Source organism: Antechinus flavipes, chromosome 2 (assembly GCF_016432865.1).
Source record: "Antechinus flavipes isolate AdamAnt ecotype Samford, QLD, Australia chromosome 2, AdamAnt_v2, whole genome shotgun sequence".
NCBI lineage: Eukaryota > Metazoa > Chordata > Mammalia > Dasyuromorphia > Dasyuridae > Antechinus > Antechinus flavipes.
This window is the reverse complement of record NC_067399.1, coordinates 223,204,396-223,225,351: the sequence shown is the minus strand read 5'-3', so window position 1 is coordinate 223,225,351 and position 20,956 is coordinate 223,204,396. Positions and strand designations below refer to the sequence as shown.

General features: G+C 35.5%; 1 protein-coding gene across 2 annotated transcripts in view; it reads left to right on the top strand.

The window, feature by feature from the left end:
- Nucleotides 1-20,956, top strand: part of BABAM2 (BRISC and BRCA1 A complex member 2) — a 561,272-nt gene that overhangs the window by 486,192 nt on the left and 54,124 nt on the right. For both annotated transcript variants that reach the window (XM_051976228.1, XM_051976227.1), the window contains one exon: nt 656-809. In XM_051976228.1, coding sequence (XP_051832188.1) covers nt 656-809 — 154 coding nt within the window. The remainder of the gene's footprint in view (nt 1-655; nt 810-20,956) is intronic.

Sequence of the window (20,956 nt, the reverse complement as noted above, 5' to 3'; positions counted from 1 at the left end):
AATATTCATTTTTAAATGTGCAATAAGCATTTGTTTATGTAGGACTAGATACATAGATCTGAGTGTCATCTTCATGGGGCAAAGTTATGTCCAATGGGCATTGATAAGATTACTAAGAAAGAGAATATAGAAGATACAATTTTACATTCTCAAAAAAGTTTCGATACAATTTTACATTCTCAAAAAAGTTTTTTGTGAATGAATGAATTTTTTAAAACTTAACACTACCCTTCTAGTTATTGAAACCATTCTTTAAAAGACTCACCTCAAGTCCAATCTTCTCTGAGCACTTTCTCCTTTCTCTGAGTTTTGGTAGTACAAATCAGTAATCATTAATCTCATAATATATACTCTATGTACCAATTAATTTCACTTCATCTCATTAGATTATAAACTCCTTAAAACCTTAAATTCTTATCTTAATCTTCTATGTCTATGGCCCAGAATCAACTATCATGAAGAAATGGCAACCAGGGCAAATAAGAGACTTGCCCAAACACATATGAGTAGTCACTAGCATAACTGGAACTAGAATCTCATCCTGATCATATAATATTCACTCAATACAGGTCTGGTAGTTAATTATAGCTTGAACCTGAAATAATTCCATTCCATAACTGTATTTACTGTTTTGTTTTGTTTTTTGTCTTTGCAGTTGACCTTCCCCTCTATTTCCCTCGAGACCAGCCTACTCTCACCTTCCAATCAGTCTACCACTTTACCAATAGTGGACAGTTGTACTCTCAGGCTCAGAAAAATTATCCATACAGCCCACGATGGGATGGCAATGAGATGGCCAAAAGAGCAAAGTAAGTAAAATTCACTGTTCCACTTGTGCTCTCTTCCCCCATGCATTTCTTTGGAATCTCCTGAACATTGTGCTAGCACTGGTAAGGCATGTGTCAACCTCATTATCGATGTGTATATTCTTGCAAAATATACTGCCAAGATAAGTGAACTTATCCACAGCATTCAAAACTTCTCCATTTGCATAACTAATGGTTCCACAAACCATTGGTATTGGCCGAGGGAGAACCTGTTTGATTTTATTTGTTAACCCAAAATTAGCACACTATACTTTGTTGCATCTCAGTTTTGGAGTCTGCATTGAGGGCACAGTCATCTACATACAAAAAATCATTCACCAGTACTTTCTCCACTTTAGTTTTGGCTTATACCCTTTTCAAGTTGAAGAATTTACCATCAATGCAGTAACTGCCATTGTTCATCCTCATTGAAGGAGTTTGATGGCATGATTGAAAACTTCATGCTAAAAAGCATGGGAGCAAGCATACAGCTTGTGTCACTTCATTGGCAACTGGGAAAGCTCAAGAGCATCGTCCATTGTCCAGAATCATCATGAAACTGACATACTGTACTGGAGAACTTCTCTGAGTAATCAAATTTTGACAGTTTTCCATAAGCCCTTGTGACTGACAGTATCAAAGGCCTTGGTCAGATGTACAGATAATGTTGTATACAGACCTCTATTCTGTGCCTGGCATTTCTCCTGGAGTTGTTGGACAGCAAATACCATAGCAACAGCCCTTTCTGAACTCCTACTGTCCCCTCACCCCCCACTTTCACTTGGATGATCTTCCAGGTGTAGAATCAGTCTATTAAGGAGGACTCTAGCAAGAATCTTGCCAGTAGTGACAAAGAGAAAGACACACACATACACATCCTTCCTCTGTGATTATCACAAAACAATCTGTTCTCTTTACCTTTACAGAAATGGACAGTGGAAATATCCTTGAATTCCTGAGGCATAATCTCTTGCCATATAATCTGGAAAATTTCAGTCAGCTTTTTTATGAATAGTAAAATCCCCAATTTGTAAATCTCAGCTGGAATAGAATCAGTACCAGGTAATTTGCCAAACAAAAGTAATCTAAGGGCCTTCAAAACCCCTTCTTTAGTTGGTCCTTCACTAGGAAGTAATCACTCCCTAGATTTCAACCTAAGGTCAGTGGCTTCAGTATTGATTGGTGATAGTTTGTGGAGAACACTTATGGAAGTGTTCATCCTATCTCTCAAGGATCATGCCCTTATCACCAATCAACTCATCACTGAGTAGTTGAAATGTACCATAGGTCTTTGGTCCATAAATAGCCTTCAGTACTTCATGAAAGTGCTTTCGATTGTTACTATCAGCATAAAACTGAATTTCCTCTGCCTTCTTACTGAATCAAGAATTATACATCTCTCAAAGTTTTGATTGTACTTTTGATGGAATTGAATGCTAGCTTCTTAGAGATGAATAAACTATCCTGTTGGCATACTCTACAGAATTCCCATTTTTTATTTAGCAGTTTCTAAATTACTCCACTATTTTAATCAAATCAGTCTTGATGTTTGCAAGTTTTCTGACCCACATGGACTTTACATCAGATCCCTAAAAAGTGTCTACTCCTTTTCTTTTCTATTCCACTATTGCCAACTGTTGACTCAGCTTAGTCTCCAAGTTAGCAACAAACTGTTCCCTCTCAAAGAATCACTCTAATCTGTTAACATTAATTCTTCTACTTCTTTTTGCCATGGGCCTGCTCTTTTGTTGAATGTGAGTATTCAGCTTGGAGAGGATAAAAGTCTGTGAGTAATCAAGCACTCTGCATCATACCTTACTTTTATCACTCTCACATCCTGTCTGCCTCTTCTCCTTATAATTAAATGTGCATCCATCAAGTTTTATTCCATTTAGGTAAACAGAATACAGTGATGGTGATGAGAAGGTCATGAGATACAAGAGTCTTCAGTAGTAAGTGACCATTGCTGTTGCTGTTTCCCACTCCATTCCTCCCATTGCAGGACTCCCTGCCATGTCTGGTAGTCAGAGCCTATTCTCGCATTAAAGTCACCCAGAATTATAAGCTTGTCCTGGCATATTGGCACACTGATGATAAGGGTCTCCAGATCTTCATAAAATTTTTCTTTGACCTCATCAGGGTTTGTCATGGTGGGAGCACAGCCCTGATGACAGTGGTGTGGCATTTTCCTGCAAGTGGCAATAGCATTGTCATGAGCCTTTCGTTCACCCCTTTTGAAAGACACAGGGCTTGTTTACTATATTAGTTTTGATTGCAAAACTTAACCAGCCTCACAACACTCCCCTTTACTGCAGCAACTCTAGAAAAATGTCTATCGAGTATCAGTGAGCTGGCCTTCATTCGCCAACTCTGTTTCACTCAAGGCTGCTAATTGGACGTGATACCTGTTGAGTTCTCTCTCAACAAGAGCTGTTCATCTTTCAGGTCTACTGGATTTTGTGTTGTCTATAAGTGTATGCACATTCCAGGTACCAATGGTACGCAGAATTTGCGCAAGTTTTTGTATATTCTTTAGTGTCTTGATCCTCTCTTCATGATCATCAGGCCATGGTTAGATAAGCAGACAATTTCAGGGCATCTTTTCTAGCCCCTTCCTCACTGCTGGAAGAGCAGTATGATCCTTAAAAGGCTGCTCAGACACTCAGGGGCTGCGTATCCCATTACTGCTTCCAGTGAGAAGACCACCCTGTGGCCTGGGTCCCTGTGTGCAGGACTGTGGCTCGTTCCCAGGGTTTCTGCACTTGCTGCTTTGTCATGGGACTTTGAAATAGGTAGAAAGGATAAAAGGGCTTGGTAATGTCTTTTGATTCATTAGTAAATTGGGTTTCAGTGAGGCAGAGTTTCACGGAGTCATCCACTCTCTCTTCCATAGTTCTCACAGTCCAATTTCAGGACAGAGTCAAGAATGACTGGTGATGACCCGAGATGCAGTGGATGTCTAACCAAGCTCTAAGCACTCCACAGCACCCACTTCACCTGCCTTCATGGCTGTTGGAACAAATTGTTCTCATCTACCCATTCCATCAGGGGAAGTCTTCACGTGCGTGGGGTAGACACTCCTCTAGCTCACCATAAGGCTTGAGATCCCTTTGGTTACCCGCAACCTGTTTTGGTCTATCTGCCAAAACAGCTTATTGGAGTATGTGCATGCTACAGCTTCTTGGAGTCACAGGTAAGAGTTAAATGGAGCAGATGGACATCAGGTAGAAAAGAGCCCTTTAAACAGCTCAGCATCCTCAGAGGTGCTAGTCTTCCCTGAACCACTCTGCACCTTCTTCTGTGCCAGGCACTGTGCTAGGTGCTTTATAATTATTGCCTCATTTGATCCTTAAAAGAATCCTGGGAAGTATGTGTTAATATTATCCTTATTTTACAAATGAGTAAAGTGAGACAAATAAAGATTAAGGAAATTGCCCAGGGAGATATCTAAAGCCAAATTTGAATTCTGGTTTTCTTGACTCCAGGATCAGTGCTGTCAGTATATAGAATTGATAGAAAATAATCTGAAAGAAGAAGGAATTAGGAGTTGGGAAAAATCAGAAAAACCTTCTGTGGAAGGTGGATTTTGAGTTGCTCTTGAAGGAAGTTAGAGAAAGTAAGAGAGGGTGATAAGGAAGTAGGTAGGGGACAATTTGTACAAAGATGCAGAAAGAGGAAATGGAATGTTGTCTTCAAGAAACTGCAAATAGTCCCATTTAGCCATATTATGGAGGGGAGAAAAGTATACAAAGACTGTAATGGTAGGAAGCAGCCAAATTGTGGAAGCTTTAAAGATCAAACAGAGAACTTTTTATTAATCCTGGAGATAACAGGGAACTGCTGGATCTTATTGAGGTTGGAGTGGTTACCCCACTCCTATCTTACCCTCAGGAATAATAGCATCATATCCTTTGCTTTGGAAAGGAGAAGCTAGGTGGTGAGGTGAATAGAGTACTGGGCCTGGAATCAGGAAGACTTATTTTTCTGGTCATAGACACATATTACCTGGGCAGGTCACTTAAACTGTTTGCCTCAGTTTCCCCATCTGTAAAAATGAACTGAAGAAAATGGCAAAACATTTCAGTATCTTTGCTAAGAAAATCTAAAATGGGGTCACAGAACGTCAGGCATCACTGAAAAACTGCTTAATATAACAATGTAACATGCTTAGGAAAAATCATCTAGGCAATGAAATGAAAGATACTTGAAAATGGGAGAGGTGTGAAGCAAGAGAAGAATTTGAAAGCTTTTGTGTAATTGAGGCTAAAAATGGTGAGGGCCTGCATGTATCTATATAAGTGAAGTTATATATAGAGGAGATGTTATAAAGGAGAAACTACTAGATTTGACATTGAAGTGGATATGTGGCATGTGTAAGAGTGAGGAATTTATGACACTGTGATTATGGTCTTGGATGAATAAGAGAATAATCACTCTCTAGAGTGATAGGAAAAAAAAAGAATTTTTGACCAAACTAGATAGAGAGCATTACAAAATGAAAAAAATGATAGTTTTTATTATGCAAAAATGATAAATGGTAAATGGCATAGTAATTTAGTGTTTGATCTAAAACTTTGGGACTGGAAAGTAGTATGGCAGAAACTCAGTATAGACCAACATTTCATCCACAATAAGGTCAAAAATAGGTGTGTGACTTAAACATTAAGGGTGATATAATAAGCAAATTAGGAGAGCATGGCAAACTTCATCAAATCTATTGATGAAGGAAGTTTTTTGTTTTTTTTGTTTTTTGTTTTTTTTTTTGTTTTTTTTGCTGAGGCAATTGGGGTTAAGTGACCTGCCAAAGGTCACATAGGTAGGAAGTGTTAAATATCTGAGGTCAGCTGCCCTGATGTAAAAATTTTAAATGAAGTTTTAGTATTTAGTGTTATCAAAAGAAAAGTATTGTCATCCATCAGTAATAAGTTTTAAATTAAAAAAGAAGAATTTTTGACCAAACTAGATAGCATTACAAAATGTAAAATGGATAGTTTTTATTATGCAAAAATAAAGTTGTTGCAGAAACATTACATAGAACAGTGATGTCAAACTCAAGTGGAAATGGAAACCAGTAATCTGTAAGTAAGGATCCTTGCATGGCACATATAGATTTAGTTTTTAAATTTATAGTTATCTATGTTATGCTTTATTGTATTTTTACTTATTTTGTTAAATATTTCCTGTTAGATTTTAACCTGGCTTAAGGACTTTCAGGAGGGGATTGTGTGTGGCCACATCTAGTGTAGAAAGAGAAGAGAGCCCACAGGAGAGCTCTGTGGGATACCCATAGTTAGTAGGTGTGACTTGGAAGACGAGTCACTCAAGAAGCCTGGGCAGGAACAGCGAAAAAGGTAGGAGGAGATCTGGGAAAAATAGGGTCAAAACCCAGAGAGAAGAGCCTCAAATTGAAGAGGATGATCAGCAGTGTCAGAAGTTGCAGAGAGGTCAAGAAGGATGATGAGTGAGACAATGACATTAGAGTTGGCAGTTAAGATTTTATTTGTAACTTTGGGGAAAGTCATCTCAGTTAAATAATGAGGTTGGAAGTAAGAATGTAGATAATTAAAAGTATGAGAAGTAAAGCAGTAGAGGTGATCTGTTGTTTGTAAATAGTAGGGTAACAGCCATTTGACAAAGAGAGATTAAAGATAAAAGAGTGGGGATGACAAGAAGGGATAACATGTTAGAGAAGATAGCATGGAATGGGATCCCTTGTACAAATAGACTAAAAGGGCCACCACATTGTGTGAGATGAGGGTGAAGGAGGCTGCAGTAGCAGAAAGCATTATGGTGATGTGAAATGAGGAAGAGAATGCTTAATTTTTTCCAGTAAAATGTGAGGTGCAGGTGTCATCCAGGATACTCAAGGGAGGGAGAGCTGTGGAAAGGTTGAGAAGGGATGAAAAGGTCATCTAGTCCAACAGAGAAGGAAATGAAACTCAAAGATGTTAAGTGACTTGCCTGAGTTACATGACTGAGTTACATGAAATCCTAACCCCGAATGACTGGAAATCCATAGCAAGAACATGTCTAGAACCGGGACAAAATTTATTGTGGCTTTCAGAGTTTCATGAATTATGTAGGATTCAAGCCCAACGCAATAGGCAAACAGGACAAGTTGCTTTTGACCAACTAGCTGGTGAAGGTCAGTATGCAGAGAGTTCAGAACAGATTTATTATCCCATAACAGTCTATGAGCAAATTTCTAAGGCTGCAATAAAAGCTTAGAATTCTCTCCCTGGACAGAAAGATGGAAATAATGCTTTCACAAAAATAGAGCAAGGTCTCAATGAACCTTTTGCAGATTTTGTGGGACGTTTACAAACAGCTGTAATAAGAACCATTGGAGATAATGCAGCAACAGAAATAATGACCAGACATTTGGCTAAGGAAAATGCCAATGAGGTTTGCAAAAGAATTATATGGGGGCTAGACAAAGATGCTCCTTTGGAGGAGATCATAAGACGCTGTGCCACAGTGGGCACAAATGCTTATTATACCCAAACTATGATGAATATGGGAAGACAGGGTCCCTCTTGGCAAGGGACTTCTAGAGAAATTCGTCGATGTTTTCAGTGTGGAAAAATTGGACATCTAAGAGCCCAATGTAGATACAGAGATACAATGAGAAGACAGGGTGAGAGAATAAAACCCAAAACCCCATGTCCAAAATGTCTAACTCTGGTAGTCCTGATTTCAAGTTCAGTGCTTTATAAACTCTGTTTATGCATTCATATATGCTATCTAATTTAGGATCTTCAAAATTGTCTTGGCAGATGATTTACAGTTTAGTGGGTATAGATGCCTTCCCTTATGGGTGAGAATAACCATGAAACTCTGTCCCATCTTTGCCAATCTGGCAGGTTTCTGATCAACAATAAAGGAAGTGTGTTATGTAACATAAAAGTGCATCAGTGCTTTGATGGAGTCATGAATCTCATTAATATATAAACTCCCTCTCCCAGATTGAATCACAATCTAATTTAGATTTTTGATTTCAAGATCTTTTGAGTGATCATAAAGGCCTCCTCTTGAGGAACTCTTTCTGGGGTTTGCAAGATTATTTGCAAGCAAGAATATCTTAATAACCAGATAGATGTAGAAATTATAGGCTTGATAAAATAATTATAATTTATACTATATGGAGTAGAATATGTTTATTAAATGCTTCCTATGTATCAATCTGTATGCTAAGAGCTAGAGATATAAATAAAAACGCCCTGCCATTGGTCCCTGCCATTAAGAAGCTTAGGTCCTAATGGAAGAGATAGTACACAAAAGATTATGGTCATCAAAGAGAGACAATTTGATTCATAAAGTTTCAGGAATGTTGACTGGACATTTGGAGAGTAGATTTACACACCCCATCCAGTAACGATGGCATATTTAATTTGAGTCAGGAGTATAGTAAATCATGATAGAGGCTTTTTCTGAAATGATGATTGAACAGGCAGTCACCAATTATGAGAGAAAACTCTAGGTCAGGAAGGTAGCTGGTGAGGAGAAAGCAAGACAAGCTATATAATATGCCAGGTACTTAGATCACAACAACCTTGTGTGATACATCACACAATTATTATTTTCTCCAATTTATAAATAAGAAACTGCCTCTCTAATGCCCAAGTCTGGCATTTTCTCTTTTTTTTTTTGAAATGGCAGTGTGTTGTGTATGTTAAAATGTGCCCAAAAGAGGGAATTATACAACCAACTCCATATTTGTAGGGTTCAGCACATTGCAATAGTCTGATAATTTTCTGGTGTTTTTCTTTGTATACATACATTTTGAGAAGATAGGTATTGTGTTTGTGGTGTGTGTTATGTAGACTGAACCAGATATTTCTATGGAGTTTCCATGGAAAAGGAATCTTGTGTTTTTCTTAAAAAGACAGTTAAGCATGCATAAATTGAGCTTTTAAGAAGCTGTAGGCCATAAACCTATGATTTCAGTATAGGAATACTGTAAGCGAAGCTTGTTTATCTTAACAGATTAACTTGGAGTGTCTAAAGACATTTGCTTCATGTTAACACCACTTTAAAGAAAACATTTGAAGTGACCTTAAAAAAGTAGGAGCTTTTCTCCTGCACTGAAGAAGGATTTATTTAAATGAAATAAGAGAAAGACAATGACGATATCCTATTTTGGCAAGAAGAAATAGTAAAAAAGGCAAGCTTGAAGCTTGAAACTTTTGGCAACTGGAAAGTGCTTTTGTTCTAAGTGAAGGCTAAAACAGACAAATTTAACCAGGAAAATCACTGCCATAGGGATACTTATGGTTGTGAGGAAGGCTGAAGAGGTCAAATTCAGCATTGCTAAATTGCCTTGTTTGTCTTATGAAAATATTTGTATGTCAAGTGTGGGTAAAAGACTGTAATTCATCCAGGGAACTTTGTAGAGGATATAAACACTCTCACGGTTTATGTAGAGCAGTAAAGCTCCCTGAGTAGAGTCAGCTGTTTATTCTCCTTTTGGAACAAAATTGTAAGCATAGAAACTTATAAAGGGACACAACTCTATACTGCCCATGACTCTTAAGTGCCTGACACTGACCAAAAATACTCCTATGTTTACTGAATTTCAATAAAATTCTCTCATGGCAGTTAAGGAGACTCTGACTCTTAAACTAAAATACACTACCAAATCATAAGAACTATGACCCTTCACAATATTTGCATTCATTTTACTGAAATTTGAGTTATATTTCCAAATTATTTTCTAGAATGATCAGACCAATTTACAATTCTACCAACGGTAAATTACTGTGCCTATTTTTTCTTTTAATTATTTTTTTAAAAATTTTTCTTCTTTTTTCATCTTTCTTCTTTCCTCCTCCTCCATTCCTGACTTGGTAGACAAAATAAAACAAATAAACAAAATAGCATCTTGTAGCAAATATTATAGTCAAGCAAAACAAATTTCTATATTGGTCATATCAAAAAATGTGTCTCAGTTTGCACTCTGAATCTATCATCTCAATGTCAGAGGGTGAGTAGTGTTCATTATCAGTCTTTTGGAATCATGGTTGATCATTGTATTAGTAAGAATTCTCAAGTCTTTTAAAATTAGTCATTTTTATAATATTAATGTATAAAATTCTTGTTCTGTTCAATTAATTCTTTATCAGTTCATGCAAGTTTTCTCAGATTTCTTTAAAACTATCTGCATCAGACAGAAGCAGCTACACCCAGAGAAAGAACACTAGGAAATGAATATAAACTGCTTGCATTTTTGTTTTTCTTCCCGGGTTATTTATACCTTCTGAATTCAATTCTCCCTGTGCAACAAGAAAACTGTTCAGTTCTGCACACATATATTGTATCCAGGATATACTGTAACCTATTCAACATGTAAAGGACTGCTTGCCATCTGGGGGAAGGGGTGGAGGGAGGGAGGGGAAAAATCGGAACAGAAATGAATGCAAGGGATAATGCTGTAAAAAAAATTACCCTGGCATGCGTTCTATCAATAAAAAGATATTAAAATAAAAAAATTAAAAAACAAAAAAAACTATCTGCATCATTGCTTGTAGAATTATAGTATATCAATATATTCATATGCTATTATATATGCATATAAGAACCTCTAGTTATTAGGTTCTTTGTCACTACCCAAAAAAAAGATATCATATGTGCGTGTGTGTGTCTGTATGTATGGTATGTCTTTTTGGGGGCATATATTTATGTGCGTATATATATTTATAAATATATACATATATATTTACTATAAGCCTTTTTCCTCTTCTTTGATTCCTCTAGGTTATGGATTTAGTAATGATATTGCTTGGTAGTCACATTTTAGTAACAATTTAAAACATCCAAATTGTTTTCCAAAATGATTTTTTCAATTCACATCTCTGACAACATGACTTTAATATGCTTGTTATCCTAACACCCCTCCAATATTTGTCATTTTTCTTTTTTTGTTAGTTCTGTAAGCCTGCTTATTAGTATGAGGCAGAATCTCAGAGTTGCTTCAATTTTCATTTCTATAATCATTAGTGATTTGTGAGAGAGAGAGAGAGAGAGAGAGAGAGAGAGAGAGAGAGAGAGAGAGAGAGAGAGAGAGAAATCTTGGAAATGAAACTTTGGTCAGATAAACTTGCTGCAAAGAGTTTTTTCCTCTAGTTACTTGCTTCCCTTGTAATTTTAGCTACATTGATTTTGTTTGTGCAAATCCTGTTAAACTTTATGAAATCAAAATTAGTCCTTTTATCTTTTGTGATCTGTTCTGTACTTTGCTTGATCATGATATTCTCCACTAGCCGTATAACTAAAAGATGATTTCATTCTTGCTCCCTGATTTATTTATGATGTCAATATTTATAATCTAGATCATATTTGGAATGAGTTGTTTCTGCTTGATTGCTTTCCAGTTTTCCAATCAATCAACTTTAGGCAATTTAATGAGTTTTTTCCATAGTAGATGAGGCCTTTGTGATATACTAGATTATTACTTTCTTTTTTTTTTTTTTTTAATCCTGTGGGCTATGTAGCTAATCTGTTCTATTTATTGACCAACCATTCTAATTTTTAGTGATTTAGGATATTTTTTTCATATATTCTTCATTGCTTGGATTTCTTCATTTGAAAATTGCCAGGTTTAGCCATTTATAACTTGAGCAATGGCTCTTACTTTAAAGAATTTGAATGAATTCTTTACATACCTTAGAAATGAGATCTTTAGGAAAGAAACTTGCTGCAGAGGTGGGGGGCGGGGTTTCCTGTCATTTCTTCTCTTCTTCAGGCCTCTCTGGACCTTGATCCTTATTCTCTGATTTTCTTTCTCTGACATGTCCCAGTAGCCTTCTTACCTTAGAAGATTACTCTGACTTGGGTCTCTTCTAATTAGTTAGTTCCTCTTGGAAACTTTATTTTTAGAAAGGTGCCCAAGCCAGCCATGTTTATGCCTTCCTTCTTCTCTGGGCTCTATTCCCAATGTCTTTTCCCACCCTGCTTCCATTTTCCATGCACCCTTTTCAGCTTTCTTTATATGTTATTTTACCCAATTAAAAACTCATCGAGGATAGAAACTGTCTTTCTTTTTTCATCTTTTATTTATTCTATATGTTTGTGAGAATGGGGAAAAATATTCATATAAAGCTTAATATGTACCAGGCATATCATTTGATCCTTATAATATTCCATTAGAGGTTTGTACTATTACATTTGAGGAAACTGAGACATAGAAAGATTAAATGACTTGACCAAGGTCATATAACTAGTAAGGGATTCAGGCAGATTTGAACTTAGGTCTTCCTGACTAAAAAGCCCAGTGTTCTAGTCACTCTGCTACCTGGCAATTTAGTATAGTGCCTAATACACAGTGTTCTTGATAAAGCTTATTGATTTAGCTTGACTTTTTCCCTTTAATTTTAGGGGTTTTTTGTGTAAAAAAATTTCAGTTTTATATAATTGAAATTAGCTATTTATTTTCTGTGATCCTCTCTGTCCTTTGTTTGGTTATAAGCTCTTTATTTATCCATAGATCCAAAAGGGAATTTCCTCCTTTTTCCCTTTAATTTGTTGATGATATGACCTTTTAGTATCTTTGTCAAGAAACCCTTATATTGAGTCATGAAGGAGATGACTGAAACAACTGGATAACAAAAAAAAAAATGACCTTTTATATTTAAAACATGTATCTATTTGGAGCTAATCTTAGTATATGGCATGGTCCAAACCTAATTTTTGCCAGACTGTTTTCCAGTTTTCCTTGAAGTTTTTGTTGAGTCATAGCTAAGGTCTTGGACTTTATCAAACACAAAGCTACTAGTTCTCATTTGCTCATTTGCTTCATTTACGTTTATATACTTAATTTGTTCTATGGATTGGCTTATTATTTAATCAGTACCAAATCATTTTTCTGATTACTGGTTTGTAGTTCAGTTTGAAATCTGTTATTGCTAGGCTCCCCTTCTTTCCCACCTTATTTTTACTATTTCCCTTTTTATTCTTGACCTTTTGTTCTTCTAAATGAATTTAATTTTTTTAGCTCCATGGTAGTTTGATTAGTATAGAACTTAATAAGTAAATTTATGTATTATCATTTTTATTATATTAGTTCAGCCTACCTTTGAGCAATTATATTAAAGTCCATCTTTATTTAAAGAATGTTTTGTAGTTGAATTAATATGGTTCCTATGTGATAGGTGGATTCTTAAATATTTTATATATTCTGCAGTTATTAGGGGGGAATTTCCTACTGCGTTTTGTTGACAATACACATAAAGACTGATGATTTATGTGGATTTATGTACTGAAATTTTGTTATGATTACTATTTTTAATTAATATTTTTGTTTTATTCTCTAGAGTCTGTATCAAATATGTAATTATATGATTATGAAAATAATAAATTATAAAAAGGACAGTTTCAAAAAAACCTAGGAAGTCTTATAAGTACTGATAAATTTATACATTATATATATTCAAATGCCTTTAAAAGATATAACACATCTATGTAAAAGACAATCACAATTCCCTATTGAATAATGATGAAGCATGCTACCTACCTCCAAACAGAAAAGTGACAGGCTTGGGATGTAGAATGAGAAAAAAAAAATTTGGTACATGAATATGTAGGAATTTATTTTGCCAGAACATGCATGTGCTACTAAGATTTTCCTCTCCCTTCCCCCACCCCCACTCCCACCCAGGCCAGGAAAGGGATGGGAAAGAAAATAAATTTTTGTTCACTGAATTTTTTTAAAAACCATGCCAAAGGAAGCTACATTGATGTAATTGAAGATGTTTAGCCTCCAAAAGAAAGACTTTACAGGAGAAGAAACCAATACCATCTGCAAATTTTCAAAGGTCTAGAACATAGAAAAGGAAGTAGCTGTTTGATTTGACCCCAAAAGGCCAAAGTAAAAGCAACAGTTAGCCTACTCTGTCTGGATAAAAGGACAATGTTCTTAAGAATAAGAGCTGTACAAAAATGGACTTAACTCTCTTAAAAGGGAGAGGACTCTCCACCTCTTCAGGTCTTCTAATAATAGATAAAAATCTACTTACTAGAAATGTAGCTGATGAAATCTTTGGATATAGAATGAACTTAATGCTCTCTCTAATGTCTTGTATCCCCAACCCTCCCTCTCCCTTCCTCCTTCCTTCCCTCCTTTCATCTTTCCTTCCCTCCCTCCTTCCTTTCCTCTCTTCTTCCCTTCCTGCTCCTTCCTTCTCTCTCTCCCTTCCCCGCATCCTCCCCTTCCTTATTTTTTTCAGTTTATGGAATATTGAAAATTAATTGTTCTTTGATGATTGTATTTGATGATACTCTGCTGTTGTAAATCCTAGAGTATTTCTGTGGGTGATCAGTTGTGACTTTTAAATTAATTTTTCTGAGATTGAGTTATTTTAATTCTTTTGACGTGTGTTTATCTAAAGGTTTTGTGTTTTTAAAATACTCATTTCTTTCATTTAATTTTCAGTTATATTTGTGTAATTTTGGAGTAATTTCTTTTTATTAAAGCTTTTTATTCACAGAGGAGTAATTTCTGATGATTTTATTAAGTTTTTCTTTGTTTATTGTGAATTTTATTAAAATTTTTTGATATTGATCTATTGCTTTTCCTCTTTTTAACCTAGTAACTAAGGCTTGCTTTATTCTTTTTTAAGGAAAATTACTAATGTAGTGCTTTTTAATTTCAATTTTATTATTTCCATTTTGATATTCAGTTAGAGAATTTTGATTTATTGATTTTTCTAGATTTTTTAGTCATACCAATTTACTTATCTGTGCTTTCTTTTGTTTATGAAATTGTTTAAGAGTTATAAATTTTCTATTATGGATTTGCTTTGGCTGCCTACTCCAAATTTTGCTGTTTGCTTTTGATTGCCATTTTCTTTGATTTAATGATATAGTCTGTGATTTATTCCTTGAACCACCAGTTCTTTAAAATTTAGTTATTTATTCTCCAATGATTTTTAATCCTTTCTTCATTGGAACTTTATTGAATGTTATTTTCATTTCACTATGATCAATACATGATGTTTTTAATATTAATATGTTTATGCATTTGTCTGTGAGGTTTTAATGCTCTAATATGTGGTTAGTTTTCGTAAATATGATAAATATATATGCTTTCCTTTCTGTTCCCATTTGCCAGAAAGCTTTTATATCTAACTTTCCTTAAAAAATTTTCAGGTTCCTAACTTCTTGTTTATTTTTTGTTAAGATTTGTCTGGATATGAAAGGGATACATTGAATTCCCAGATTGTGGTAGTGTTTTCTGTTTCTTCACTAAAACTTGTTTAGTTTTTCCTTTAAGTATTTAGATGCTGTGCTATTTGATACATGTGTATTAAAAACGATATTAATTCACTGTCTGATACTTTTCAGCGTGATACATGTTTGTTTTGTTGCTGTTGCATGTCAGAGATCATTATTTTGTAACCAAACTGACAAATTATATGATAATCTCAATAGATGCAGAAAAAAGCATTTGACAAAATCCAACACCCATTCTTACTAAAAATATTAGATAGTATAGAAATAAATGGATTTTCCTTAAAATGATCAGTAGCATATATTTAAAACCATTAGCAAATATCATGTATTAAAAATATAGAGCCATTCCCATTAAGATCTGGGGTGAAACAAGGTTGCCCACTATCACCATTACTATTCAATATTGTATTAGAAATGTTACCTTCAGCAATAAGAGAAGAAAACGAAATTAATAAAGTAAGTGATGAGGAAACCAAATTATCACTCTTTTGTAGATGATATGATGGTATATTTGGAGAATCCTAGAAAATCAACTAAAAAATTATTGTATGAAATAAATCCACATAAATCATCAACATTTCTATAAGTTACCAACAAAGTTCAACAGCAAGAGATACAAAGAGAAATTCTGTTTAAAATTACTGTAGATAATATAAAATATTTGGGAGTCTTCCTGCCAAGACAAAATCAGGAATTCTATGAACACAATTACAAAACACTTTCTATACAAATAAAGTCAGATCTAATCAATTGGAAGAATATCAAGTGCTCATGGGTAGGCCGAGTTAATATAATAAAAATGACAATTCTACCTAAATTAATCTATTTAATTAGTGCCATATCAATCAAACTCCCAAGAAATTATTTTCAGAGCTAGAAAAAGAAATAGCAACAAAGTTAATCTGAATAACAAAAGGTCAGGAATTTCAAGGGAATTAATGAAAAAAAATGCAAACATTTAGCTATAACAGGCCTAAAACTATATTATTAAACAGTGATCATCAAAACCCTTTGGTAATGACTAAAAAATAGAGTAGTTGATCAGTGGAATAGTTTTGGTTTATAAGACACAGTAGTCAATGATTATAGTAATCTAATGTTTGACAAACCCAAAGACCCCAGCTTTTGGGATAAGAACTCACTATTTGATGAAAATTGCTGGGAAAATTGGAAATTAGTATGGCAGAAACTAGGCAGTGACCCACACCTATTACCCTATACCAAGATGAGAGCGAAATGGGTTTGTGATTTAGACATGAAGGGTGATACTTTAAGCAAATTAGGAGAACATAAATATAGGCTTATAAATGTAGCCTACTTTTAAGATCTGTGGAGAAGGAAGGAATTTGTTATCAAATAAGAACTGGAATACATTAAATGCAAAATGGATAATTTTGATTATATTAAGTTAAAAAGTTTTTGTACAAACAAAACCAATGCAAACAAGATTAGAAGGGAAGTAGTAAACTGAGGGGGGAGGGATTATATCCAAGGGTTCTAATAAAATATATAGAGAATTGACTCAAATTTTTAAGAATTCAAGCCATTTTCCAGTTGATAAATGGTCAAAAGATATGAACAGACAATTTTCAGATGAAATAAAAACCACTATTAGTCATATGAAAAGGTGTTCTAAATCACTATTGGTCAGAGAAATGCAAATCAAGATAACTGTGAGGTACCACTATACACTTCACAGATTGGCTAAGAACAAGATAATGATGAATGTTGGAGGGGATGTGGAAAAACTGGGACACTTAATATATTGTTGGTGGAATTGTGAAATGATCCAACCATTCTAGAGAACAATTTGGAATTGTGCTCAAAGGGCTATGGAACTGTGCATACCCTTTGATCCAGTAGTGTTACTACTGGGTTTGTATGCTAAAGAGATTTTAAAGGAGGGAAAGGGACCCACATATGCAAAAATGTTTGTGGTAATCCTCTTTGTAGTAGCAAGAAATTGGAAACTGAGTGGATGCTCATCAGTTGGAGAATGGCTGAATAAATTGTGGTATATGAATGTTATGGAATATTATTGTTCTGTAAGAAACAACCACCAGGACAATTTCAGAAAGGCCCAGGGAGATTTACATGAACTGATGCTAAATGAGGTGAGCAGAACTAAGAGAACATTGTGCACAACAAAATTATACAATGATCAGTTCTGATAAATGTGGCTCTTTTCAACAGAGGTGCATCCAGAGAGAGAAGATTGTATGGACTGCATGTGGATTACAATATAGTATTTTCACTTTTTTGTTGTTGTTGTCCTTGCTTTTTGTTTTTCTTTCTCATTTTTTTCCTTTTTGATCTGATTTTTCTTGTGTAGCGTGATAATTATGGAAATAATATTGATGATGTCTAGATTTGGGGTACCTAAATGAAATTAGGGTTTAGTTGAGGTCTAGTGGCAGGTTTGGGGTACAGGGAGTCAAATGGAGCTCCCCTGCAACCTTATTGGATTCGGCACAAGGATACAACGGTAAATGAGGTCTAGTAGCAGCAAGAGTCTCCAATAAAAGCATTTATCGGCCCGAAAAGCTAGATTGATAAAAGAAGCTCATTATGGGGTTTGGAAGTAAGAAGATAGGTGAAGGTAGATATAAGAAGGGCATCGGACAGAGCGTCCAGTGGGCAGAGGGTCCTGACATGGCTAGCATGTTTGGGACCTCTGCAAAGAGGGGGTCCCGGGTGTGTCCCTTTTATAATGGGAGATTTAGCTAGAAGGGCCTGTGGGTGTAGCCCCAAAGTTGGCTCAGATCCAGATGGGACTGGAACAGGTGCGGGTCTTCTATTGGAATACAAAGGGACCAGGATTTGTGAGTCAAAGGGTAATTACATTAACTAGAGGAAATTGGGACTCAGAAAGATAGGAATCTTTCCCTCATCAATATCAAAGAATTGCAAATGGTTAACATATATTGGATTATCTGCCATCTAGGGGAAGGAAATGGGAGGAAGGGAGGGAGAAAAATATTTGAAATGCAAGGTTTTTCAAGGATGAATGTTGAAAACCATGGTGCAAAAGTTTGGAAAAAAAAAAAAGAAAAAACATTTTAAAAAGAAAAAAAAGAGATCATTATTATGATCTTTTTTTTTGTTGTTGTTGTTTAGCTAAAAAATAATAGATTTTGCTCCAACCCTTTACATTAATTTTTTTACATTTTTAAGTTTCAAGTTAATTTCTTATAAATGGCATATTGTTGGTTTCTCCTTTCTAATCCATTCTGCTTTCATCTTTTGTTTTATGTATGAATTCAGCACATATTTGTTTCTGCCAAACTTTTGTACTTTTTTCCTCAGTTTTTCCTTTATTCTCCTTTTTATGAGAGGGGAGTGGAGAAGTGAGAAAGAAGTATGTTCAACACTTCTTTTCTCCATACCCAGACCCCAAATACTCAAGATTGGTGTTTTTTCCCTTCTTTTCCTCTGATCTCCTCTCCAGAATTAGTTTCTTTTTCTTTTAACTTCCTCTTATTCTTCCTTCTTGTTTCCTTAGTAAGTTGAATATACTTCTATTCTAAATTCATTGTCTGTATGTGTGTGTGATCAGTTTCAGATTAAAGTAAAGTTAAAGTCCTATCAGATAGTCTTACCTCCTCTTCCTCCTTATTGGTAGTTTTCTAGTTGTATCCCCTAATTATGATATAGTAAGTTCCCCAATTGTCTTCCTTCTGTATTCCCTATTGTATTCATTTTCCTCTCCGGTTTCTTCTTAAGATCTTCAAGACAAAACCATTCCCAGGTTTTCTCCTTATTTAAGTCCTTTTATGACCCTAAGGACATTAGAATTCTAAGGAAATGCTTATATCTTCTCCCTCTTAGAATATAAATATAAACAATTCCATTTTGAGAGCTCACTTTTATTTATCTTTTAATATATATTTATCTTGTTTCCACTGTTCATATTTCAAAATTTCTACTAAATTCTGATCTTTCTTCAGTAATACATAAAAATCTTCTGTTTTATTAAAGTTCCATTTTTGTCCCTGTTATATTATATAGACAATTCTCACTTTACTTAAGTGGACCATTCTGCAGATCTCTATGTAGAACAATTTTTACGTAATGCAAACTTGCTCTCAGACATGGGGAAGGGAGGGGAGGAGGAAGACAGAAAGTGGGCCTTCTATCCAGGGAGGAAGGGGCTAGTATAGTAGCAAAGTTCAGAACCTCAGGAATTCCAGGGACAGACACATAGTACCAAATGTAGGTATACAAAAGATAGACATGCAGGAACCAGATATGCAGACTAGGTGGCTGGAACAGGGCAAAGGTCTCAATCCAAGCCCCTGATCTACTATAAGCAGTGAGGGTCTCTCTGCACATTCATTCTTCTACTTTCAAATATAGGGGGGTTTTTTGGTTGTTTTGTTTTGGGGAGAGGCTGGGAGACTATGGAATATCTAGCTGAGGGTCAGGAGCAGAAAAAGAGAGCAAATACTGTATAGTAAAGTGAACATGAAGGTGTGGAGAAGGGGTTTGGAATGTGGAATTCTTCCAGAATTCTTTAAGTAAAGTCAGATTTGCATATGCAAATTTAAATCAACTGTGAGTTGTGTTATACTCAGTTTTTCTGAGTAAGTTATTAGTTCTGTCTTTTACCTTTATCTTTTGTCTTTTGCGAATAACAGACCAAAGTCTCCACTTCCTTAAGTCTTGTTGTCAAGTCTTGTATGATGCTGACTTTCATTTCTTTCTGACTGACAAGTCCGTGTATCTCAAGTCTCTGCCCACTCCAGTCTATCTTCCATTCAACAACTAAAGACATTTTCCTAAAGCTCAGGCCCAACTATGTCACCCTCCAGGATCAAATAAAAAAATTCTCTTCTTTGTATTCAAAGCCTTTCATAACCTAGTCCCCTCCCCCCTTTCTACTTTTCTTACCTTTACTCATCACCATGTATGTCTTTATACAATGATACTGAGTTCCTTACTTTTCCATAAACATGATACCCCATCTGTTACCTCTTTGAATTTTCTCTGGCTGTCCCCTATGCTCTCCCTCCTCGTCTTTATCTTCTGGATTCTCTGAGTTCCTTTAAGTCCCAACTAAAATTTCATCATCTGCAGAAAACCTTTTTCTAACCCCTCTAATTCTAGTACCTTCCTTCTGTTAATTATTTCCTATTTATCATGGGGGGAGGAGGAGGAAAAGAAGGAGGAGGAGGAGGAGGAGAAGAGAGTGCTCTCTGAAAATTTTTATGAGTTCCGAGTGACAGAGCTGCAGGACCTATTGATCTGTAGTCCCTACCTTCTACATTTCTCTATGACCTGAATCCCACTTTGGGGTCAGAGTGATAGAGCTCCAAATACCACCCATATGCCACAGTTTCCACCCTGACCACTTTCTTATTGGCTGAATGAATAATCTTGGACTGGAAAAATGATCTTCATCCTTCAAGGCCTAATTCAATCCTCATTTTTACCAGGAAGCCTTCCCAGAAAAATTGCCTCATAGGGATCTCTCCCTGAGCTTTTAGCTCTTGTTCTCTTTTCTATATGTGCTCAATGCTTCCATTTCTCTTCCAGTTGATGGCCAACTTCCATTTTATAGAAGGATCCTTTAAATATCTCTTCTCTTATGTTCTGCCCAATGCAAACTGCTGACATGATTCTTACTTTATCTTAATGGGAACAATTCTGTACTTGTTGCTATGCTCAGGGTATTGCTCAACCTCAGAAGCATCTATGCTCCTGTTTCAGAAGACTGAAGGCCTGCTTGCCATCTCCTCTCACCTTCCCTATTTTAGACCTTGGTTCAAGACTCTTAGTACTCTTCTCTTCTGAGTTAAGCTTTAGCATTTTATACCTTTGCAGTACCCTTTAATGACTAAAGGGTACATAATTGCAGTTCAGTAGCAACTACTCTTGCCTTTTGCTCTTCTAATAGTAATCAAATCTCAACATTTTACTTTTTT